Source organism: Morus notabilis, unplaced genomic scaffold (genome assembly GCF_000414095.1).
Source record: "Morus notabilis unplaced genomic scaffold, ASM41409v2 Scaffold179, whole genome shotgun sequence".
Taxonomy (NCBI): domain Eukaryota; kingdom Viridiplantae; phylum Streptophyta; class Magnoliopsida; order Rosales; family Moraceae; genus Morus; species Morus notabilis.
Window position 1 is genome coordinate 265,315 of NW_010360916.1, and position 26,030 is coordinate 291,344.

Consider the following 26,030-nt stretch of genomic DNA (forward strand, 5'->3'; position numbering starts at 1 on the left):
TTTCTTTGGCGAGGGTTATGCCTTTTTTTTTTTTTTTTTTTTTTTTTTTTTTTTTTTTTTTTTTTTTCTGTTTTCCTTCTTCTGATGGTTATTTTGTAGTTTGTAGTGTTGAAAAGACAATGAAACTCCCTTATTTATACATGTGTATGGCAGTGTTATTTTATGGTATATTGGCCTTACAACATCCAATAAGATTCTCTTACAAAATTAGTATATTATTATATTAATTAAATGGACAAAGAATATGTTAAAAATGGACATCTATTGTGTGAATTAGAATTAAACCAGGGTTAGGTGAGCAGCTTTGTCAAATTGGCAATCTGTAATTAATAGGTATATGTATTTGGTATGACATGGGGTTGTTTGTTTGGGGGATTCGTACCCCGATTCGAATCATGATTCATGATTCGCTACAGTATTTTATCTCACAAAAAATACACGTAAATTAAAAATGGTTCTAATCTCATAATTTTATTTTCATTTCGACCTTGTCCTTAACACAACTCAGTAGTCAGATTTCCATGGATACGGTCATCAATTACTTGCAAATTTTTCAATTAAGGGCCCACCATGGTACCATTAGTTGCAACAATTCCATATATTTTACCACTTTCCAGCAAAAAATTAAAAAAAAAAAAAAATCCCCATATTTTACTACTCAGTATCGGCGGTGCATTCCACAGGTTATAGTACTACGTACTATGTGTTTTATATTTGATTAGAGATGTTTTGATTAAATAGTATTTCTTTAATATGATGTGTGGCATGTGAAACCATTAAAATTTGAATCTCACCCTTCTATAGTAGGATAAAATAAATATTGTATCACTATAATACGGTTCAGAACCATTAAATTTTCATTAAAAGCTTCTCCTATAATCCTCAAAACTACAATATTTAAAAAAAAAAAAAATTATATGTGTTGACTTGAACTTAGGACATATTACATTAAATAAGACATAATCACTTATAACTTAATCTCATTTTGAAACTACATGTTTATAAAGAGGTTGGTAAAATAATAATTGCAAAATAACTCATTTTTTTCCCTTCAATTATACCAAACAACTAAAAAGAAAATTATTATCTTTTCCATCATTCCCATTTTATATATCTTATATCATTTTTTCTCCATCTTATTTTATACATGTCATTTGTCATTTCCAATATATTGCTTATAGTATATATACTTTTAAATATATAAATGGATCATAAATAATTAAAAAAAAACACACACATTACGAAACTACAAACAAAAGAGCACGATAATCCGTGTTAAAGAATATACCTTGGCATGCCTTTCTGAGAGCTTCAGCATCTTCAACAACAGAAAGGTGGTCTGGTGCAACAAGAGTAGCCATTACTGATTAAAATCTCTTTTTATCTTTTTCTTTCTCTCTTTTCTTTCAGGAATATTACAAATATTGTAAATGCTTCTTAACTTTGCTAAGTACTTATGAGAGCCCTCCTATTTATAACACGAAGATGCTTATAGAAATTAACGCCAGCTCACATTAATCATGCTTGGACGTACGTTACTTTCTTTTAGATCTGAATTACAAAACGTATTTCATTTCTTTGGTATCCTTGGAAAATCTATGGCCGTGTTTAAAATTGATCCCGTTTTTATTTTTTATGTTTTTTAAGAAAGAAAAAATAAAAATGTTTCTAAAATGACGTTTGGCGCAATAAAGACAAAAAGCAGAAATGCAAACGATTTTTTGGTTTAGTGTAAAATGAATGAGAGAGTAGTTATTTTTCATTTTCTCCTCTCTCCAACAGAGAGAGAAAGAAGACATTAATGAGTTTTTTATACTGAAAATAATCTCTTGATAAAACTACTAAACGCATTTTTAAAAATAATTTTTGTCTAAGATTAAAAACGTTTTCATTTTCATACAAAAAATAAAATCATTTTGGAATATAAGAGATTAAAAAATCGTTTTCATTTTCGTTTTTTATCTTTAATTGTGTCAAACGTCGTTTTAAAATCGTTTTTATTTTTTTTCTCAAAAAATGTGAAAAATAAAAACAAAAACAATTCTAAACACGACATATGTTTTGTTCTTTTTTTTTTTTTAATTTAGAATATAAGAGATTTAAACTTATCACTTTATAATAGAGTCGGGTATAAAATTACAGCTAGACGATGTCTCCAACCTGATTGTCACTTTTTCTTTAATTGCATTACAATATGTCATATCGGTGGTATGCAAATGTAATATGCAATTAGTCTAATAACGGGTTTTGGCATGTTTTTGTGCATGGTGGACATGTGTTACGAAAGAATAATATATTGTTTTCTTTTTTGCTGGAATATTATGCCATTATACGTTCTTTTTCTGATCAGTTCCTTTTTTCTCCCTTTTATATTTTTTTTATCGCTGTACTTATCAGCTTTGTCCTCTCCCCTATCATGTGCATTATAAAGAGAAAGTAATTAAAATGAAAAAAAAAAATGATATATTATTGTACAGTTTGATATTTCTGTAGGTTTCTCGTGTTATTAATTCATGCACATGCATCCTTTCGTTTTCTTCGACTTGAAGCAGTCTCGGAACACTTGAGCAAGAATATAAAAAAAATAAAAAAAAATAAACGGATAATAGAAAATAGAAAATAAACAAAAAATAAGTATCATGTTGAAATTGTTTCATATAGATTAAAATACACATTTAATCGCTCATATCTTCATGTAGTCCAACCTAACTTTGTTCACAGACACTGTATCAGATAATTTTCACTCAAGTTTTAAACAATTGTCTAATGTTCTTGATAAAATTAAGAATTAGAGAATTTTAAGGGAAAAGGAAATAACTTTTAAATCAAACTTAAGAGTATAAATGAAAATGTTTAAAACATTAAGCAAAATATTTAGAAATATCAAAAATTTGGGGAGGAGAGAAGAAAAATTGGGGTATAATAATAATTTTTTAAAAAATATAGGGAGCTAGTTGGGCCCCAGTATTGCAAAACCCTTCCTCTTCGGGTTCTAGCCTAGTCTTTTTTAGAGTGTATGGGCATGAATATTAACCCTTTAGTTTTAATTAATATGTTTTTTTAGTTAAACAACTATATATGCAAATTCAGATTAAGAGTGAAAATAAGAGATTAAGAATAATGGATGAAAATTTAGATTCATGTACTCTAAAAGTATATTCTCTATATTAGTCAAAAATAAAAGGTGAAAATCACTCTAAAAGTGTGTTCAATAATTTTTTCTCCGTTCTTCTTTTTTTCTCCTCTGCTATTCATCATCCTAAATTTTGACAATTCTTCTTATTAGAGGGGACAGAGTTCCCTTTTAAGTATGGTTGTAATAAAATGTTTAAATTTATTTCTTTATTTTTTTCTTTTGTGTTTTATGTTGTCTGTTATTATTATTATTATTCATATTATTTAATACAATGTGAGATTAAACTCACACCCTCTCAAATTGAACTCTTATCCCGTCCCATGCCATCTAATCAAGTAGTCACTGGTGGTGTGGTTTCTTATTAGATCTAGCTTATAAGTGTCAACCATGGAAGATTTTAGATAGACAAAGATTGACAATGACAATTAGTATCTAAGGGTGCGTTTGCTAGATGGATCCAGAATCATAATTTTAGATCCTGGTTCAAAATCAGTGTTTGTTTAAATTGATTTTGAATCATGATTCATAATCAGTGTTTGGTTTGAATGATTCTGAATCTGATGCGATGTTTTAAACTAGCTCAAATGATAATTCTAAAACCACCCTCTCTTTATTCAAGGTGATTCAAACCCCTGATTCTAAATAATGGTTTCAGAATCATAATTTGAACCCAAAATCATGAATCATGATTCTAATTTTAAAATCATGATTAGAATCACCTTAGTTTGAATTCTCATATCAAACGAACCCTAAATAACTTACATACTTGTATAGCTTGATTTTGTCTCCTTTACAAAGTCACGTGCAAATTGAAAAAATTGTGTGAAGAAGTCTCCATGTTCTTTAGTAGAAGTAAGGATTTTTTATGGTAAAGAAGGTTATTTAATTATGCTGGTAGGAACTATTGTTTTTAATTGTTGTATTTATTTTTTAACTATTAGATTTATGTATGTTTGCATTAAAAATTTATATTGCACAACACAAAAAACTACTCATATTGCAGATCATACTGTTAAAAAAACTTATTTGACAGGTAAAACATAGAATTATTATTATTTTTTTGATTATGAATATGATTAGCATTACAATGTTTAGTATTTGTTGCTGCCTTTTATAGGCTTAGTTTTTGTTTTTAGTTTGCACCTTTAATCATGTGTTGATAATTTCTCTCAGCACCACTCGTGATATTAAGCGAGCAATCACAAGTTTGTGTTTGAGTGTTTCCTGGTATATGCTTCTCTACTTCATGAATAGGCCTCGTTCACTTCGCGGATTCGAGTTTTTAATTCGAGCTGAGATGTGACATTTTCTGAGAGCTTTTCACTGTAGCAGAAAAAGTTAGATGTGACATTTTCTGAGAGCTTTTTACTGTAAAAATTTAAAATTAAAAACTCAGATCGGTGAAATAAACGAGGCCTATAATTTAGTATCAGGGCAGAATTTTCATTGAAAATATACGAAAAAGTAACATTTTTTATTTATTTATAAATAAGAGTCTAGGAAGGTGGCGCTTAATATTAACATGCCTTCTCTAGATGTTAGCCAAAGAGTTCCTCAAATATTGGCAATAATTTTTGTTGAAGATCTTACGGTTAAGCCATTCATCGACGAGAGTTGTATTACTCTCAACTCTATTAAACCTGCTAACACTAAGGATACATGAGGGCATAATCCTAGGTACTCTGAATCCAGAGTATTAACATATTTTTGAACGTTACATGGACCGATGAGATTAAAAGAAGTTTAACTGTTGAGATTGGTCTAGGTTTCTATCAATTTTGTTAAGGGCTTGTTCGTTTATAGATAAACTTGAACTCAAGTTATAATTTTATTTAAGTTTATATTTTTTTTTTTTGTAAAATTTGAGTTTAAACTTGAATTAACTTGAGTTTGGGGTTAAAATATGAGTTTAAGTTTCCCCTTCAACTCAAGTTTCTAAACTCAAACTCAAATGAACAATATTTTTTCTATTTTTAAAAAAGACCATCACTTTTTCGTTTTAATTCCGATTGAGATGGTTTTTTTTCTATGCGTTCACAACGAAGAGATGAATAAAACCTCACCCATATACGCAATTAAAATTTTTCATCACTATTGAGTTTATATTAAAATACTATCAAAATACAAATTTAAGTTTTGACCCACCTAAACACAAACTCAAATAGATTCTCAATTCAAACTATAACTCAAAATGTGCACATCCAAACACAAACTCAAATTAGAGTCTCAACTCAAACCACACTAAAATACACCTTAACTTAAATCAAGATCTCAACTCAAGTCACCTTAATTCAAAAACTCTAAAAGAATAAGCCTTTAATTTTTTTAACAAGAATTTATCAAGGATTAATTGCAACAGTTAAACAAGTTCAGGAGTCGATTATTAAAATTAAAAATTTAAAGTTTTAAAGAATAATTTATCAAATCACGACAAATTTAAGAATAAATGTGCTAAAAAATTCTTTTTAAAATTTAAAAAATGTTAAAATTCTGGCCATATAGTTTGGCGCTTTGAAAGCGACCTGTGAAACGCTCCAAACCATAAAGAAACCAAGGCCCACATGAAATCCAAAGATTAAACAGCCGACAGAAATAAAATAGGAATTAAAATTGGGAGTAAAAAATAAAAAATTCTTCAAACAAAAAATTAAAGGGTTATTATTTTAGAGCGTAATTTAAGTATAATTTTTGAGTTAAAATTATAACCTAAATAAAATTAAATAAAATTAAATAAAATTAAAACTTAAAAAAATATAAACTTAAATAAAATTAAAACTAGAGTTAGTTTTTTTTTTTAGTTTTTTGAACAGAAGAAAATCTAAAAATTCTTAACCAATTAGGAGCGAGCAATAGATTGACCCTCTTCCGACCACAAATTTCGATACGACTACCTACGTGTCACCCAAATCCACATGTTTTTACTCTAAATGGGCCCCACTTCATTCCCGACCTCTCTTTCTCTCTCTCTCTCCCTCCTCAGCTTTGCTTAGCTTCTCTATTCTCTCTGGAAAACTCTTCTTCTTCTTCCTTTTTCCATTCAAACTTTGACGGCGAAAACAGGACGATTCCTCTTCGCTCTTCTCTGTTTGGATTCCGGGAGAAAATTCATGTTTTCTTCGTGATTTCGTTTTCTCTCTCGGGCTCTCTTTCCGCGGAATTTGGCGATGTGTAAACCGGCCTACGTGTGTGTCCTCGATTTCGATTTTGGCTTCGCGATTTTCTCTTGCTTCTTCTTCCTCAGAAATGTTTGATTGGGACGACGCGGAGGTAAATTATTATTTTTTATTATTTTTTTATTATTTTAATTGTTAGTTTTTTTGGTAGTAAAGTTGAATTTAAGCTGACTTACATAATTTATTTGGAAAGTGAATTTTGTATAATTTTTTTCCTTTTTTATTTTATTTTGTTTGAACAAGTTTTCGCGCCTTTGTTCATTTTCTTTATTTTAAATTGGCTTCTTTTTTACTTGTGTGTGAAATCCATTGCTTAAGTGCAAATAACGATGTGAAGTTGTATTTCAGATAATTATTAGCCATATATATGCAGGAATTTTTCTCTGTTTATTTATTTCTTTTTTCCTTAAAGAAATTTTCACTAATTTGTATGCACAACGTTTTTTATTTATTTTTCATTGTTTTCGGAAAATTCTCCTCAGTTCAGTTGAACATAAAAATTTGAAACTTTATCTGTGTTTATTGACTGGGCAGATGTGCTTAATGAGTCTAAGGACACATACCTCAAATAAAGTCTTTAGTTGCTACCCATTTGGGAGAGGATTTTGCCTGCAGAAACAATAAAGATAGTAGAGTAGGCTTGAATATTCTTTTATTAGGATTGAATATCCCAACTCAAGAAAAGTATGCATTACTTTGGTGAAAAAAAAAAGTAGTAATATGTTCTACCTTTTGTCGAAAGTACAACTTGAAAACAAGTCCAAAAGTGAGTTATATTTGTGGTTTTTTCCCTAATTATTGTCTTCCCATGTTTGTTAAGTCCTATAGTAAGATTTATTAAAAGACAACAAGTGGCCCTTATGGAACTTATTAGCAAAGGTCACAAGGACTTCACATCTGCAGAGCATAATCAATCTGATCCCAAACAAAAGGACAGTCCAGAATCAGGTAAATCTGTGTATTGTAGTCACAGATTTACAATAAGAAATTATCAATAATTCGGGAATTGACTAGATGAGCATAAAAGGTTATTTTATAGACTTTTCATCATGAATCAGGTTTTCTTCAATTAGTTTAAACACGAGTTTAGAATCAATTCAAAGTTATTTACTATCTCGTTAGGTCATGGTGGGGCATATGTCAACTTCGAGGAGGTCAAGAAGAATCATAGGTTTTGTCTCACATGTACTATTGATGCTGCTTTTCGGTTGAGTGACACTTTGGATATCATTGGTAAATTTGAGGCAGGACAGGGGTTTAAGCGTAAGTTCACTAATTCCTCTATGACCATATTGGTGGAGATTTTAGCAAATGTCGGAGGAGAGTTCTTAAAGATTTTGAAGGTGCAAAATGGCGTGGTCAGAAACTTATTCCTTCCAGGAGATGGTTCCAAGTCTGGATGGGGGACGATGAAGGTTAAGCTTGATGCTATTCTGGGAAGGGATTCTAGAGCCTCGTCTTCAATAAGGATGGGGAATGGTAGAGGGACTAGGAAAGAGGAGACTTTCAAGGAAGCTGCCATGAATAGAGGAAAGGTAGTTAATGCAGAAGGTCACCAAATACGGAGTCTTGCTCGAGGAAATCATGATAAGGATTTTTGTAACATAACATCTGCACCCAAGTTCAAAACCTTAGAGCACCAAAGTCTATAATGCAAGAACATAAAAAAATTAAGGAGGGTGGTCTGCAACCATTTGATCTAACGTATTCACGCAGGAAGAACCAAAAAGTTGGAGAAAGCCAGAAGGTTACTCACCACCAAGAATCTGACCCAGAGTCTAGGTTAGAGGATTTAGGCATTCCTATTGCTTTGAGAAAGGGTACCAGATCCTGTACCAAACACCCTATAACCAATTATGTAGGGTATGATCATTTGTCAGGACCAATGAAAGCCTTGGTGTCTAATATGGCAAGTGTGGAAATACCGAGAGATATCCAGGAGGCAATGGAAAAAGCGGAATGGAGACAAGCTGTCTTGGAAGAAATGGGAGCTCTAAAGAAGAATGGCACATGCGACATTGTGAAAAAACCCAGAGATAAGATTCCAGTTGGGTGCAAGTGGGTATTCACAGTCAAGTATAAGGCAGATGGTTCAATTGAAAGATATAAAGTTCGGTTGGTGGCTAAGGGCTACACACAGACGTATGGAATAGATTATCAGGAGACCTTCGCACCTGTAGCCAAAATTAATACTGTTCGAGTTCTGTTGTCTCTAGCAGCAAATTTGGATTGGCCATTGCAACAACTTGATGTGAAAAATGCATTTCTTAATGGTGACCTGGAGGAAGAAGTTTATATGGAGCTACTGCCCGGGTTCAACAAAGATGGAAGGTGTGATGAAGTGTGCAGGTTGAAGAAATCACTATATGGCCTAAAGCAATCACCATGAGCTTGGTTTGACCGATTTACTAAGGTGATGAAAGAGCAGGGATACAAGCAGGCTGCAGGTGATCACACACTATTCTATCAACATAAGGATGGTAAGATTACAATACTCATTGTGTATGTCGATGACATTATTTTGACTGGAAATGGTCTTGAAGAAGAACAAAGACTCAAGAGGAAGCTGGCAAAAGAGTTTGAGATTAAAGACCTTGGGAGCCTCAGGTATTTTCTTGGAATGGAGATTGCTAGAAACAGAAGTAACATTTCAGTCTCACAGAGAAAATATGTACTAGATCTCTTGAAAGAAACCGGGATGTTAGGTTGCAAACCAGTAGAGACTCCTATAGAACCAAATAAAAAAAGGGAAGTTGTAAGGGATAATAGTCCTGTAGACAAGGGCCGCTTTCAATGTCTAGTTGGGAGACTTATCTACTTGTCTCATACTAGACCTGATATAGCCTTTGCAGTGAGTAAAGTTAGTCAATACATGCATTCTCCTATTGAAGAACATTTAGAAGCTGTTTATAGGATTCTGAAGTATTTAAAAGGAGCACCAGGACGAGGTTTATTCTTCAAGAAGGGAGAATATAGAACATAGAGGTCTATACTGACGCAGATTGGGCTGGCGATGTTGAGGACAAAAGGTCTACTTCGGGTTGTACTCTTGTGTGGGGTAATCTTGTAACTTGGAGGAGTAAGAAACAAGTAGTTGTTGCTAGAAGTAGTGCAGAGGCGGAATTGAGATCAGTAGCTCATGGGATTTGTGAGGGTTTGTGGCTGAAAATGTTGTTAGGTGAGCTGAAGGTTGGAGTTATGCTACCTCTACGTGTCTACTGTGACAATAAGGCAGCCATAAATATCTCACATAATCCTGTTGATCATGACAGGACCAAGCATGTGGAAGTTGACCGGCATTTCATCAAAGAAAAGATAGAAGAAGGAACTATTTGCATGACATATGTTCCTACTACTGGACAAGTGGTTGATATTCTGACCAAGGGATTGGCTAAACCCTTGTTTGAAAAATTGATAGACAAGCTAGGTATGTACAATGTGTACTACCCAGCTTGAGGGGGAGTGTAGCTGAGTATGGAATAATTGTGGGGGAAAGTTATTAGTTGACTTTGAATGATTTTCCTAAAGTTTTGGGATTGGTGATTAGGCAGTTTTCCTCTTTTTTGATTTGTTTCCTTATTTATCTTGTTTTCTTTTATTTGTTATTCCCTGGCTTATCTATATAAGGAGGCCGGTGTACATGCCTAGGAATACGAATGAGAGAACTATAATTTTCATTCTTCTAGCAGTGTTTATCCTCTAGTGGATTCTTGCTATAGGTCTATATGACCCTCAATTATTGTTAATGAAGTAGGTAGATGAGGCTCCATCTTTTTTTTTTCTTCCTTGTCTTTTGTTTGTTTGTGTTTGTTTTTAATACATATTTCAATTTTACTAGAGCTTATTAATTGTTACGGTACCTGATGCCTATTTCTAATAAATTACGTTGCTCTAATTGTTTTCATTTCCAGCTTTCTAATAAATTACGCTGTTCTAATTGTTTTCATTTCCAGCTTTCCTCCTATGTACATCTGTAGAAATATTTTCTTTGGTTGATTCATTCATTTGTATAATGGTTTCAGCTAGCAAACATAATATGGGATGAGGCTGCTGAGAACAGTGACCATATTGTTCCTTATCCTAAGGGAACTGAAGATTGTCGCATTAAGAAGGAATGGAAAGAAGAATCTGCTGTAATAAAGCCTACTGAGCAGAAAAGCCCCAGGGCCAAAGTTGATTTGAATGGAAAAATTCCGGAGGGCAGTTCCAGTGTGGTCAAACATGATGGAAATTCTGCCTATGGAATTGGGATGGAGCCATGGTCTGATTTGCCCTTACCTAATGCTGCCAATACTGAACTGGAATCTGTGGATACTGAAGTACCAACTGGCTTAACTGAAATTACAAAATATCATTCGTCAAGAGGTGGTTAAAATACAATTTACCAAAAATCACACTCACATGCATTTGTATTCGTAAACAGAAACCCAAAAGCACACAAAGATAATATCTGTTAGCCCTCTCAAGTCGCAGTAAAAGCTCATTTTAGTGAAGGCGAAGCATCTTAGTTGGTACCATCAAGTGTTAAATGATGTACATAGTTGCAAAGATTCAAAGGGTTTTACACATTTCTTATTTTGTCTAGGATCTTGAGCTTTTATGAATAGAAGAAATAAAAAGTCTGCAATCTAACTGAAAATTTAGGTGGCATTAAAATGGCAAGGAAGCTAAGTAGCACTTGGTGCAAATTATTCATGTGCATGCACATATGTGTGTTGGCTAAGCTCTGAGTGCAAGGTTGAAATGCTGATTGAATTTTCCTTTAGATGATTCTTGACACTTCTATGGCAGGGACAGATCAGCTTGATAAAGATGATGAAATATATCAAAATTCCCACGAAGTTAAAGAACAAGGTAACTTTGTTGACTATGGCTGGGCAAACATTGGAAGTTTTGATGATTTTGATCGTATTTTCAGGTAATGCACGATTAGAACATAATTCTTTTTTTTTATTTTTTTTTATTTTTTTGAAGGATGACTTATTGCATGTTCTAGATACTTTCCTGACTATAGAAAACTAAAGAAATTATTAATTAGAAAACAAAAGAATTATTAAATTTATTCCCACCGAATAGCTTTATAATTTATTTTGACACCATAAGACCATCTCCAATGCAAATGCTAATGCCAATTGTATATTTAACATCAAAAAGTGTGATATAGTATGTTATTTTCATTTGTACTCCAATGCATAATGCTACTTGAAATGCTAAATCTATTTTTTCCCATCATCATTAAGCTTTGAAAGTTGTAAAAGTAAACTTTTATTTTTAAAATAATCAAAAAATGCAAAAGTTGCAATGATTACATGAAAAAGTTATCATTTCAGCCAATAGCGATCAAATGCCAAATTTCCCATATGCTATACTTGATGGGAAATTTGCCACAAAGTATAGCATATAGGACATTTGGCATAACAAATAGCATTGCATTGGAGAGTGTGTTTAGCCCTCAAATGCTAAATTTGTAATTGGCACATCAATTACAACATTGCATTGCATTGTATAATTTGCCCTATTAAAAGAATGAAGCATAGTTGAACTATTAAAGCTGAGGTTCATCTGCTTTTAGAAGACATGGCATGAGTAGCGAAGCTTTTTAATTGTACTGTTAGCGTGCATATATATAAAAAGATTCTGCATGACTATCTTGCATTAAAATTTCTTCATCTTCTTTCTTGTATGCGTAATGGTAGTCATCTAACTAAATGTCCTCACAAGTGATGATTTTGCAGCAACAATGATGCTGTATTTGGTCACGTGAGTCTTGATAATCCTGATGAGCTATGGTCTTCCTCCAGAGATGTTGCTAACAGTGCAGCCAAATCCTTTCCTATTTCTTCTGAGATGCCCATAAAAACAGAATATGTGCAAGATGACCTGACATGTAGCCTCCAATTTGGGAAAACAGATGATTCTACGTCGCAAACTCTGCAGAGTGTTCATTGCATTCTGGATCATGTTGAAGAGGCTAGTGGTAAAAGTAAGCCCATGGCAAAGGAGCAGGTATTGAAGTTAATTTTTGGCCCGCTTTAACTTTGCTATTTATGTTCTTCCTTCAAACCTGCACACCAATGAAATCAGCTAACTATTAATTAACTTTCACAGCCAGATTTGGGCAAGATGGTGCAAACAACAGTAGCAGCCTCTCATCCAGCTGCTGTAAACATTGCAACCCAAAATGAAGTCTCTGTTAAGGTTCCTTCTCTCTCTCTCTCTCTCTCTCTCTCTCTCATGTGACCCCCAACTACCTTGTAATGTACCTTATGAGATATGGACGATAATATATTTCATATGCTTCATAGAGTTAGGGCCAGGGAAAGCTAATTTACCACAGACTAATAAATCAACTTTCATATACGAAGGTCAATGTTTTATATGGTTCTTCCAAATAGCTTTCTGAAATTAGGAAATGTGGAAACAATCTATATGTTCAATACTTTTGTTTCTTGTTGTTGAAAAAAGTGTATGTATGTGTTGTCCCACATGAAAAGTGGATGAAAATGTGAAGTGGTTTATATACATGGAAGGACCCAAGACCTAATAGATTAACCTTGGGTCATGTTGGGCTCTTGAAGTGTGTTGGACCAGTTTCGCATGTGGTGTCTCCCCAACAACTGGTATCAGAGTTGTGGTGATGATTAAAAGAAAAAAAGAGGTCAAGATCCGGGATAAAATTTGAGCAGATTGAGCGATTTGATGGAAAGAGTAATTTCTGCATCTGGCGGAGTACGGTCAAAGATGTTCTGATTCAACAGGGATTACTGAAAGCATTGTTAGGAAAGAAACCAGAAAATATGAAAGATAAGATTGGGAAGAATTAGAAGTGAAAGCGGTAAGCACTATTTGTTTAAGTTTGGCTATTGAGCTAAAATATAGTGTTATGAACGAAACATCTCCTTTCGAGTTATGGAAAAAATTAGAAAAAGTTTATAAGTCAAAGTTTATATTTGAAGATGAATGGAAAAACTGATGTTAGGGATCATATAAATAATTTTAATAAGTGCGTAACTCAATTGTTAAGTGTAGAGGTCAAATTAATGAGGAAGATAAAGCGGTAATTTTGTTGGCCTCCCTACCCAAATCATATGAGATTTTGGTGACTACACTTTTAGTTGGAAAGACGACGTTGACTGTGGATGATGGTTGACTGCTCTGTTAGAGATTGCAAATATGAAAAAACCTAGTAGTATGTCTCATAATGAACAAGTTTTAGTTGCGAAGTCAGATTCAAATAGGGGTAGGAGCAAGTCACGAGGGAGATATTATGATAAGAGAGATGATCGTTCCCAATCCTGCTCAAGAAAGGATATTGAGTAATATTATTGTCATAAGAAGGGAATATTAGGAGAAACTGTGAAGAACTGACGAAGCATCTAGAAGAAAGAAGAAAGCAAGAACTCTATGAGACTTCAGATTCTGCAAATGTTGTTGGCGACAGGTATAATAGTGAAGATGATGTTTATTCTGTTATTGCTGATGAAAATATTTATGACTCTTGAATCTTAGATTTTAGATGCTCGTTTCATATGTGTCCACTTGTGTCCACATAAAGAGTGGTTTGATTCTTATAAGCCTTGTGATGCTAGTACTTTGTTGATGGCTAGTGATTCTAGTGCTAAAGCTGTTAGAATAGGTACTGTGAGGGTGAAGATGTTTGATGGAGTTGTGAGGACATTGACAAATGGGCTTGTTCCTCAACTAGGGAGAAGTTTGATTTGTTTGGGAGCTTTGAACACTTTGGGTTGTGAGTACTATGCTAAGGGTGGTTTTATGCAAGTCAAGAGAGGTGATTTAGTAGCCATGAATGATGAAAAGTAACTTGTATAAGCTTATTGGGACAACAGTTGTAGGTAGAGCTATGAAGGAGAAACCATGCCAAGAAGAATCCGCTTCTATTATGAAAGAAGTTGCAGGAGTAAAAGAGTGCAACAAGATGTTGATAACAATTGACGACTATAAAGGCAAGATGGTGAAGACTTGTGGCAATGAAGATGCTTTGAAGAAGAAGAAGACAGTTCCTCACATCAAGTTTGATGAGAGTTTGAATTTGACACATGTTTATTCTTGTTGAAGTTTGCATCGTCGGTGCTATGACGACTGTCAAGACTGGATACCCAATTGAGCGAGTTGAGAGAGTTTGAGTCAAGGTGGAGATTGTTAAGCAAGTGACTCAAATTGGTTTTGAGAAAGTTACTATTTTGTGTTTTTGGGTAAGTTACTGTTTTCATCAATAAATAAGTGTTTTCATCAATAAATAAGTTACTATTTATGGTTTATTAGGAGTCTATAAATAATTATTTTGTGTAAGATTTTATGTGTGTGCTCAGAGAAAAGTGTAGAGACAGAGTGCCTTCTTTTGAGAGAGAGAGAGAAAAGTGAGGAGAAAGATAGGCAAGGGTGTAAGGGGTTTTGGGTAGAGAGAAAAAGTGAGAAAGTTTGTTGAGCGTGTAATTCTGAAACTGTTAGTGAATTTTTCTCTCTATTCCGTGGACGTAAGAAATTTTTCCAAACCACTTAAATATTTATCTTCTCTATTTTTTTATTATTTTTGTTTTAGTTTATTTTTTTACTGCGTGTGTGTGAGGGTGGCTTTTTTTTTTTTCCCCACACTTGTTCTATGTATTAATGTTAAAACCAATTATGTTATAGAACGGAATGGCTAGCACCTAATGCGCCATAACATTGTCTTCATATTTGCTAGGATATGCCAAGGAGGAACAATCTTGCTTCACAATTTTTTCCACTTTCCACATACTGCCTTTAGGGGAGTTTAATATGTCAGGGTGGTAGAAGAGCATAGGGAGTTATCTATAGCAGTTTTTTGGATTTAGGATAATGGCGGGGCTCAGATTTTATGGAAATGCATAGTCCTGACAACATTATTAGCATTTTGGTTTGAAAGAAATAAACTGGCTTTCAAAGATTGTATTTGCGATGTCTAAGGTACTTATGAAAGAATAAGTCGTGGACTTTAAAAGATGTTCTGAATATCCAGTGTAACTTTATTTGATGAGACTAATTAATTTGATGGAGATATTTCTTTTTCCCTTTATGGAGGATTTTTTTGCCTCGTATTTTGTCTGTTATTTGTTTTTTTTTTTTCAATGATCAGTTTATATTGTTTCTGATTAAAAATATAAGTATTGAATAGTGTTGAAGGAGATATTCGGTATCAATTATACCGAATATTAGGGATAATTAGGCTGATCATAGAAGATTAAGTCAAAAAGCATGATTGAAGAAGATTAGGAAAGTAGCGATTAGGATTGACTTTGTACAGCTATTAACTTTCCATAGTTATTAGTCTTTCCTAGAATAGTTTTTCCCTGTAATTAGTATTTAAGTATACATTGTAAACCTACCGAAGTTGAATATACACATTATTTTCTTCTCCATATTCGTTTATAGATAGCCAATGCATGCTTTATGTATAACCATTGGATTTTATCTTATTTTGTTTCCTCATCTTCTTCGATACAGCTTACTAGGCAAAAGAAACCATTGAAGTCTCGTAAAAGGCTGGAGGAGAAAATTGAAGGGAGGCCACTGCAAGAGTTGTATGGTGCCTGGCCTTCATTGAGAAACCATTCTGGACAACATGAAAACCGATTGGCACACACGACTCAACCTTCTCTCTCTTCAGTTCAGCAGATGCAGCTTCTAGCACCTGAGATTTTTCAGTACCAGCACATCTCAAACCAATTTGCAGCTCATCCTGTCTACGGAAATCTGAAGAATCCATACCTTGCCATGCCTGTGCTGTCTCACATTCAGCCTGGGAAACTGAAGCATCAACCTTTGCTTTCTAGTTGTGATGTTTTAGCTGCTAATAAAAATTCTGCAAAGAAATCTGCAGAAGCTCCTGTAAAACCTATAGTTATGACGCCTCAGGAGAAAATAGAAAAGTTAAGGCGGCGGCAGCAACTGCAGGCAATGCTTGCCATTCAGAAACAACAACAAGAACTTCATCGGCAAATCCCTTCTACCAATCATTCCACCACTCAAAATTTTCCTCTAGAAAATCAAAGCCAGCAGTTTGGGGGAGCGTATCTTAAAATTGAAGACTTAAGTACTTTTCATTGTCTGGAACCAAACTCTCCTGTAGAGCAAGATGATTCTAGCACTATTTCTGCAGCCATTGATGATTATTCCGTGGAGGAAACAATACTTCACAGGCTTCAAGATATCATAAAAAAGGTATGCCCTTCCGCTAATGAGTTGCCCCTTTATAAATGTAGAATGGATATACTTACATCGCTTATGCAATCTGTTTCTATAGTTGGATATCACAGTAAGACTTTGTATACGAGATAGCTTGTTCCGCTTGGCTCAAAGTGCTGTGCAAAGGCATTATGCAAGTGACACAAGCAGTACCAACAAAAGTAGCAAGGAAGAACGTGAAGCTCTTGCAAAGGAGGAAATCAATAGCTGCAGCAGGTTAACAAACTTTCTTGCCTCTGTAGGTTCTTTACATTTCTAACTTCATGATATGGGAATGCAATAATGTAATATGCTGCATCCCTTCGTGCTTCTAAGTAAACTTTCATTTAATTATAAGAAGGATAATTCAAGTAAAAATAGACCTCAAATGTTGAGAAAAACAATCTAGTACAGTTTTCGTAAACACTATTTCTCTTTTACATTATATAAAGAAATTCCGTACTTCAAAATTAGCTTGAAAAGAATTATTTGAAATACTGCTCCCCAAAATTTTCATCAAAATAATATTATTTTGACGTAAGGTCAAAATAGTTCCTACATACTTAAAAAAATAAAAAATAAAGTAAAATAGTGCCCACCATTATTTTAATGTTGTAGCATACAAGTCTTTTCATGAGATTCTATTATGTCTTTTGTACTTTTGCTTTTATTTCCATATTTCTTTTCTCTTCTGAGGCATTCCCTCTTCCAAATTCAAAGAATACAAATCATAAAAAAAACACAGTAACATGGAAAATACCCTGCAAGAAGTTATGCTTCTTAAGAAATTAAAGCTAAACTAAAGGTTTTGCTGGGTTTTCTTTTGCTGATCTGTTAAGGGGTTGGGACATGTTTATTCAATAATTTGGGCTGTTAAGTTTAGCTTTTCTTTCTTGTTTTAGTCTGTCATTCGTCTAATTCTGCTTTTTTAGGTGGACTCCTTTTCCCCTCTTTTTCATTAATAAATTTCTTTCTTTTCTTATCAAAAAAATAAAAATAAAAAAAGAAGAAGAAGAAATTGAAACTAAATTACGACAATAATAGGCAGCAAAGAATACAACCGTCACTATTATTGTTTATTATTATTTTTCTTTCTAGAGCAATTAGGAGGTGCATTAGCTGGTCTTTTCTAGATCTAGAGTTGAGCACTTGCATTATCTTATCTATCCATGAGCTATTGCCACTTGCAAAGAATTGCTTCATTTGGCACTGTTGCCTTGTGATCGTGTAGAATTCCAAAGTCAACTTCATTATGCTGACCTGATTTGTCTGTGGTTGTCTACTAAGGCTTAGAATATCTTACTTTCCCATTATGAAAATTGGGTAATCAATTACATTCACTTACCCGAAATTCTCTTCTCTATTTTAGGTTAATTAGGATATGTTTCTTATTTGTAGGCCTAGTATCGTGGGAGAAAAAACTGGTCTGTGGTTTTTCTCTCCTTTCTATATCTACGTTTTTTCACGCTTGTTTTCAATAATAAAAGGGTTAATAGTTGTGTTAGTCCCTGAAGTGACATTTTGGTCTCTGAACTTTTAATTTAGGCATATTTAGTCCTTGAACTTTCATTTTTTGATAGTTTTGGTCCTTGACAGTAAAATTGATAAACGATTTCTATAATTTAACAAATATAAACATGTGTCCATCGCGTGATAATTTAAAGTTTTACAGAAAGAGTTACGTTATATGCACAATTTTCTCTTTGTTAATATCAAAACCTATTAAAAACTATAATATTTCACACATACTGTAACTGTTTAGGCAAAATGTTTTGTTATTATACAAAATGGATATGATTATCGCGGTTAAATTTAGGCATATTTAGTCCTTGAACTTTCATTTTTTGATTGTTTTGGTCCTTGACAATAAAATTGACAAACAATTTCTATAATTTAACAAAGATAAACATGTGTCCATCGCGTGATAATTTAAAGTTTTACAGAAAGAGTTACGTTATATGTAAAATTTTCTCTTTGTTAATATCAAAACCTATTAAAAACTATAATATTTCACACATACTGTAACTATTTATGCAAAAAATTTTGTTATTATGCAAAATGGATATGATTATTGCGGTTAAATTTCAGAAATTGTTCGCTAATTTTACTGTGAGGGACCAAAACTGCCAAAACACCAAAATTTAGAGACTAAATATGCATAAATTAAAAGTTCAGAGAAAAAAATGTCACTATGCTCAAGTTTTAGGGACTAACAGAGTTATTATCCCACAATAAAATTTCACATTCCAGATTTCTTTTCTTCTCAAACTCCATGGCAATAGAGCGCTCTCTCTGAAACCTAACCGGATGGTAAAATATGGCATAGCTACTGAGAAGAGTAGCACTTCTGACGTGACCTCAGCTGTAGAGGACGTTGTCTCAAACTCTCATGGAAATTCCAGAAGTCTTTTTCCCATTACCAGCCACAAATTCAATGGGAAAAATTATCTCTAGTGGTCCCAATCTGTTATGATGTTCCTTAGTGGAAAAGGGAAGATGATTATATCACCATCGTGCTGCCACCAAAAGAAGATCCTAAATTCAGAACATGGAAGTCTGAAAATCACATGGTCATGTCCTGGTTGATCAGCACGATGGACAATGAAATTAGTAAGAATTTTTTGTTCCTTGCGATTGCAAAGGAAGTGTGGGATGCTGTCAAAGAGCAATATTCCGACAGAGAAAACATTGCTGACTCTTTGGGATAAAGAGTATCCTCCATGATGTGCGTCAAGGAGAGTTGTCAGAATACTACAACATTCTTGCTCGCCATTGGCAACAACTCGATGTGTTTGAAGGACTCCAATGGGATTGCCCTGGAGATGCTGTAAGATACCAAAAGATAGAACTTTTAAGTTCTTACCAGGACCCTACAAAGACCTCGATGAAGTAAGGGGAAGAATCCTTGGAACCAAGCCGTTGCATTCTCTCTGAGAAGCATTCTCAAAGTACGAAGAGAAGAAAATCGGAAGAGGATTATGTTCAGAAAAGTAGAAACCTTAACGATGTCAAAAAGCTATGCCCTTGCAGCACATGGAACACCCTCTCAAGGTAATGATAAACCTTCTCGTAAAGGTAGACTGTGGTGCGATCATTTTCGCCGGCCGGGTCATACGAGAGAAAGCTGTTGGAAGATCCACGGTAAACCCGCTGACTGGAAACCTGCAAGGTCATCTTCTGATCAAGAAAGCCGAGGTCTTCCTGCCACCACCGATGAGCAATCAGCCCCTAAAGCTACTCCCTTCAGCAAAGAACAAATGGACCTCTTTCAAAAATTGGTAAGTCAGGTTCAAACCAGCACTCAAACTTCAGTCATCGGGACAGGTTCTGTAGCTCAAAAAGGTAGTTCTTTTTAAGCGCACTTAGGGGAAAAACTGAGAAATATTGCCAATGGAATATCGACTCAGGTGCTTCTGATCGCATGACTGGTAATGCCTCTCTATTTCACTCTTATTTGCCATTTTTCAGAAAATACAAAGTGCGGATTGCAGATGGATCTTTTTCCCTGCAGTCGGAATTGGTTCTATAGTTATTTCTCATAACCTGACTCTTAAACTTGTTCTATTGGTTCCAAAATTGACTTGTGACCTGTTATTTGTCGGTAAACTCACAAAAGACCTCAAATGTGTTGCTAAATCCGACGGCTTTCTTCCCTCTGAACCTCTGAAACGTCTCCCTGGTTGAGGGTATTATTTCTCGTCCAAGAATTCTACCACACAGCTCATCTAAGTCGACATCCAGCTCAACTAAGAATGCAAACACTCTTTATTTCTCAAGCACCTTCTTCAATTTTTTTTTTATAAGAAAATCCTTTCATTGATCAACCATTTTCTTCAAAAGTGCAATGCCAATGGTACAATGCTACTCATAATCATAAAACAGATCGAGTTCCTACCACAAGGTTTTAAGAGTATTATAGCGTTGAATAGCACTCATATTGATATTCTTGATTTTTGTTGTGATCTCATAAATGTGTTTCGACTTGCCGAGGTTCGAAAATTTCTCCTTCATGGTCTCCTATATCTTCTTTGCCGTAGGAACAAACAGTTATGTCTTGCTGATTTCAGACTCTGTGGAATTGATTGGCCATGACATGATCAATCTGGCTAATTCTTCTCGTGGCCTCGGGGTTGTAGTCGGATACACAAATTTTCCACACCCGCAATGTAGAGTTCAAAGAACTGTCACAATTGGAGAAAACTTCTCTCCATTCAGTTTGTGTGAGATGATCATCTAAGGTGAGTGCTCACTCTCACTAATCACATGGGCGACGGGCTTTACAGGCTCCCCCTTTAGATTTCACTTTGCTGGAAGCACCTGTCATGGTCCTTTTGACCATTATTCCTGCTAATCAGAGGTTGGCTCTAATACCACATAGCAAACATTAGGCTCATTGCACAATGTGTGCATTGATCAAAATCGAGAGAAACTCTCTAAATATATGCAGGGCCAGTGGCACACTAAAAAGGGATCGGAATTGGAGGAATAATAAAGGCTACCTAAGAAATTATAACGAGAAAGTTGACTATAATTTTATAACACAGTATATAATAAGTTACTTCCTAAAATAGTTTTTAATCCCTAAGTTTCCCTCGATCCTCCAAACTCTTTTAATAACGGTGGCTCATCAATAGGATTCGCCACGTGGGGCGAATTCTCAGGGACGCATGGGACCGCCTCCACAGCCTTCTTTGCACGTGGAATCCAGCTCAAAGAAGACTCCAATTTGGAAATATCTTTCGCCTCTTCATCTTCTTCCCCTCTAACGCCACTGACCAGATTTTCTACCCTGTTGACGTCGGTTATGGCTTCTTCACCATACTTCCTTCCTTGCAACACCAGTCGAATTCCAGGATTTTCATCTCCCCTAACTTCATAATTTCCTCCAGCCCTCGCTGTGTATTCTTCAACACTTATAATCAACAAACCTCATGTTCTTCCATTTGACTGGAACTGCCTATTCTCCAAATTGAATAAACCCAGATGTATTTTCTCACCTTGACATGGGACTTCCAAAACTGGTGGCATTAGACTTTCCCTGAAGCCTCTAATTTTGATTTTTGTGAACTTAAGGAAAGACTGGTCCAACGTTTCTTTGGCAACCTCTAGAAGACCTCTGCAGGCATCGCTTACAATCTTAAAGGCATGAATATTCCAAAGGTTCAGAGGCAATCCTTTGTTTCCAATCCAACTATTCCTTGCCTCAATCTGAACGTGCTCCCAGTGAGAGAGAATTGTCCATGGCTCCAACCTCGCTACTATGTTTTTCCTCCAGAGTAGAGATTTCTCCTTTAGCAACACACTTCTTTCTGCATCATCTTTGCACCAAACAATTGCCCTATCAGCAGCCATAGGAACTACCTCCACCTCCCTCGATAGCCTTCTACCAATTAAATCCATAATCATCTTCCAATGAGCATCCACACTTCTCCTTATAACTACCACTGCAGTTCTCCAAGATTTTACCACCTCTACCTTCTTACCATCAGAATGACATCCCTTTCTCAGTCTTACTTCCTCCTTTTCAGCTTTCTTATGACTGCACCTGTTGAAGAAACTTTGAAGGCATCTGCTAAACTTCTCCCAACCTTGAAAAGCAAAAACTCCGCTGGAATTACGATATTCCTTATTTCTCCACTTTTTATCTTCGAAATCTTCATAAAAATACAACCTTTGTTCCTGCTACATTCCAGAATTCACCTGTAGCTAGAACCTCTGTAGAACCTTCTGAAACCTCCATCCTTAACTCTGATAAGAGCTTCTTTAATTGCTGAACACAACCAAGACGCACAACCTAAGTCTACTTGGATTAAAAAACACTGCACTTTATTCCTCTCAGTAATCTCAATCTCACTCCCCGAGTTGTCTAATCTTAAAATGAAAACTTTGTGTTTTGTTCTAAAGTCCTAATCAAAGTGTTTGTACCTCATTTTGTTTAACGGCAGATAGATTTTACCTCAATCTAAGAATTTCTTACGAACCAAAACTAGCTAGAGAAAATTAAAGAAAACGAAATGAATAGACATAGTATTCAAGGACTATGGGGAACTCCTAACTCGGTGATAGTCTATTTTTTCTTCTTTGTTTCTTTTTCACCCAATTTGATTCGTGATTCTGTTTTTTGGAATCGTAAAAACACACATATTTTACGTGGTTTTGTTTGATTTCAAAGTTTTTTAAGAGGTGAAAATATTTAACTAGAAGTTTTCGCCAACGAAAACTAGTTTGTATTCAATTTTTTGGGGAAATTCTTAGACAAATTTAGTTTCTTTATCTTTTACGGGGAATTAGAGCGGGAGGTACTGAGTTCAAACCTCCGTAATTGCACTCTTTATCCCCATTTAAATTGTTATCGCATGTGGTGTTGAGTTTTTAATATATTTCAGGCTTATTATCAAATATTCACGTGTTGGACTTTTTAAATAATTTACCCACACGATTGCCCATTGTCCAGCTCACATGTGAGAGAGATTGTTAAAGTATAAAGTTTTGTTGACCAACCTCTTAATAGCTTAAGCTTTTGGGATATATTAGTAAACTAATTGATTATAAATTTTTTTTTTTTTTTTGGTTAAATTACTCTTATGTTTACTAGATGCTTTTATTTGAATTTTAATTGAGAAGAGAGTGACAACCTAGTTGAGATGTTTTTTTGAGTATTGATGCTAGTTGTCTCCCCTCGTCATTTCAAAAAAAAAAAAAGAAAAATCCTCAAATGAGAAGAAATCAGTAAAAATAAAGAAGAACAAGACAACTGAAAAAACGTGACAATTACTTGAACTATGTATACTTTTTCTAACCTCAATTTAGCACACAACTCTTTACCTTTATATATTCATTTCTGTTAATTAAATTTGAGAACTTATTTTTTTCCCTGAAAGATGCGAAGTCCTTTTCCCCTTTACTTTATCATGGTTGTACTCCCGGCTCCGTGTTATTACTACCATTGTTTGAGAACTCTTGATTTTTCACTGATTATCTTTGGTTGTATCAAATCCTATATGCTAGATTGCCAGATTGTGAAACGGAGACGAATCCCATAGACCGAGCTGTGGCTCATTTGCTCTTTCACATACCTATGGAGTTGTCAGGAAAACAACTCGAGCCATCTGAATCGCCTCTTTCTACTAAGCTTCCAAGTGAGCAAAGAGCAGCAGAAACGATTATAAACTTGCCCGAGACTTTCATTAACAAACGGTGTTTTGGTCACCAAGAATCTAAAGTTTGCTCGCCAATATTAGTCGAGCCTGACCAGTACAAGCACGGTCCATGCGTGGACGCCTCCGCAAATGCCTCAAACAAGGGACTCACATACGGTGGAGCTGTCGTTGCCGCCGTCGAATCTTCTCAATGAACAAAAACGTATTATCCAGTGATCAACAGTAAGGGTAATTCCTCTCTTCAACGTATATTTATTATTGAAGTTGTTTCATTCGCATGGCTTTACGGATTTACCAGTAATGTGAAGTATTCTTTTATTGTCAGCCAACTGGGTCTTATCATTTTGTGCGGTTTCTGGTGCCTGAAAATGACAGACATTACCACAGTGGAGCCTTTAGCATTAAAACAAGCATACAGTTTGAAGAAGAACCAAGTTCAATTCACTATATATCTATTTGTCTATTGTTCTGAGATTTATGACTTTCTGTATCTTTATTTAGAATACATGAGACGCGTAATTTGATCGTGTGTGACTGTGATGGATGAAGGGATGGAGCTAAATATAAGCCACAAACCTAAATCATGAACATAATTGGCAGATTGGTGTATGCTCAATGCCCAAACCCAAGAATTTGGCATTTAATTATATGCTTATGGATTCAGTTAGCTGAATTAGATTCACCAATTAATTCAGATTTGATGGTTTCGTTCTTTTATTTAGGGAAAGTATAGCAAAACAACATATTTTGTTAATGCATTTGAATGATATGTCGTGTTTTTTAAAGATCGGTAAATAATGGCATACCTGCATTTTGAAATAAATTCTCTTTTCCAATTTTACCCGTGGGTTTTCTTTTTCTTTTTTTCTTTTCTTTCTCTCTTTCCTTTCTCGATTTCTCTCTCTCTCTCCTCTTCCCACTTTGCCATATTCCTCCTCCCGGTCTCTATCTCTCTCCCCCTGATCACCATCTCCTCGGGAATGGCACACTCCGGCAACGACGAATCAGTGCTCGTCGGAGCTCACAACCATGGCTGTAATGGTGTTCTTCATGCTCGCGATAGGGAGATCAACTTTAGTACGAGAGCACCAACGACGATCCGAGATCTTCGAGGATTCGTCTTCTCTGGCACACCATCGTGATCGCCATCCTCTTTGCTGGTCCAATGGCGAGAGAGATAAGTGCAGACGAACGCTGGAGAAGTACGGATCTGGTTCAGTGTTCTTGATTTCTGTTGCGATCTGCTCTGATCGGAGGTCTGTAGTGGCGTTGGATTCCGGATGGGTGCCGGATCTGGTCGAATCAGAGCATCGGCGAGGTCATGGACAGTGGCTTTGAGGTCGACAGCTTTTTTGTAGATCGGTGGTGTGATTTGCTGGTTTTTTTTTTTTCCTTAGATCTGAGTATGTGATTGGGTTCTGAGAATTTGTGGATTTTTTATTTTTGTAATTTTTTACATTTGATTTTTTGGTACATTTGTTTGTATTTTTGCGTTATTTCATTATTTTTTGTCTTTTTCTACTAAGATTAGGTTTCTTGCGTCGACGTTGGCATCGGATTTAACATTTGCCGGCACCGTAGTTATATATTTGACTGAATATTATATTTCTAAATAAATACAGTATTTATTGATGAATATTATATTTTTAAGTAAATACGGTTGGATTTTAAAAAAAATATAATGTTATAAGTAAATATTGTATTAATTTATAAATATAATATTTATTGATAAATATTGTATTTATTAATCGTTGGAGTCAGTCGTCGAATTTTTGAATAAATATGATAAATATGTTATTTATTAATAAATATTGTATATATCGATCATTGACGCTTGTTTTTTTATATTCGTTCTTAATTCTGAATTATGATTCATAGTTCTTTATAGTATTTTTTTCACAAAAAATAAACGTAAAATGAGAATTATTCTAAATTATGATTTTGAATACATAAACTAAATGTCATCTAAATTTTTTGATAAATATAATAAATATGATATTTATTAATTGCCGAAATCGGTCTCCGGTGGACTAGGAGGAAAGAGAGAGAGGTGAGGATAAGAGAGATATTTTTGGGTTTTAAATATTATTGGAAGTTTGAGATATTAAGGTGACGTTTGGTTCATGGATTAGAATCATGTGATTAGAATCATTTTTTATTTACGTGTATTTTTTGTGAGAGAAAATACTATAGTGAACTATGAACCATGATTCAAATCATAGTTTGAATTCTACAACCAAACGTCCCCTAAATTATAGTATAAACTATATATTTTTTGAAGACTATAGGATTCTCTAGAGTACTATTTAATTAAATAGAATACTCTAAAAGATTCTAGAGACATTAGAGACAGAATTT

At 34.5% G+C, this 26,030-nt stretch overlaps 1 protein-coding gene across 4 annotated transcripts; it reads left to right on the forward strand.

The window, feature by feature from the left end:
- The first annotated feature begins 6,108 nt into the window (after positions 1-6,108).
- LOC21406694 (protein LNK2) lies at positions 6,109-24,354 on the forward strand. 4 transcript variants are annotated; one of them, XM_024165336.1, is made up of 9 exons: positions 6,109-6,403; positions 10,332-10,674; positions 11,101-11,227; positions 12,045-12,315; positions 12,418-12,507; positions 15,793-16,509; positions 16,592-16,749; positions 23,521-23,900; positions 23,981-24,354. In XM_024165336.1, the coding sequence occupies exons 1-8, from the start codon at positions 6,380-6,382 to the stop codon at positions 23,864-23,866; spliced, it is 2,076 nt and encodes a 691-aa protein (XP_024021104.1). In that variant the 5' UTR covers positions 6,109-6,379; the 3' UTR covers positions 23,867-23,900; positions 23,981-24,354. The 4 variants fall into 4 exon arrangements, with proteins under 4 accessions (XP_024021104.1, XP_024021105.1, XP_010095953.2 ...); XM_024165337.1 differs by having other exon boundaries at positions 23,998-24,354; XM_010097651.2 differs by having other exon boundaries at positions 23,521-23,894; positions 23,998-24,354.
- The last annotated feature ends 1,676 nt before the right edge of the window (positions 24,355-26,030 follow it).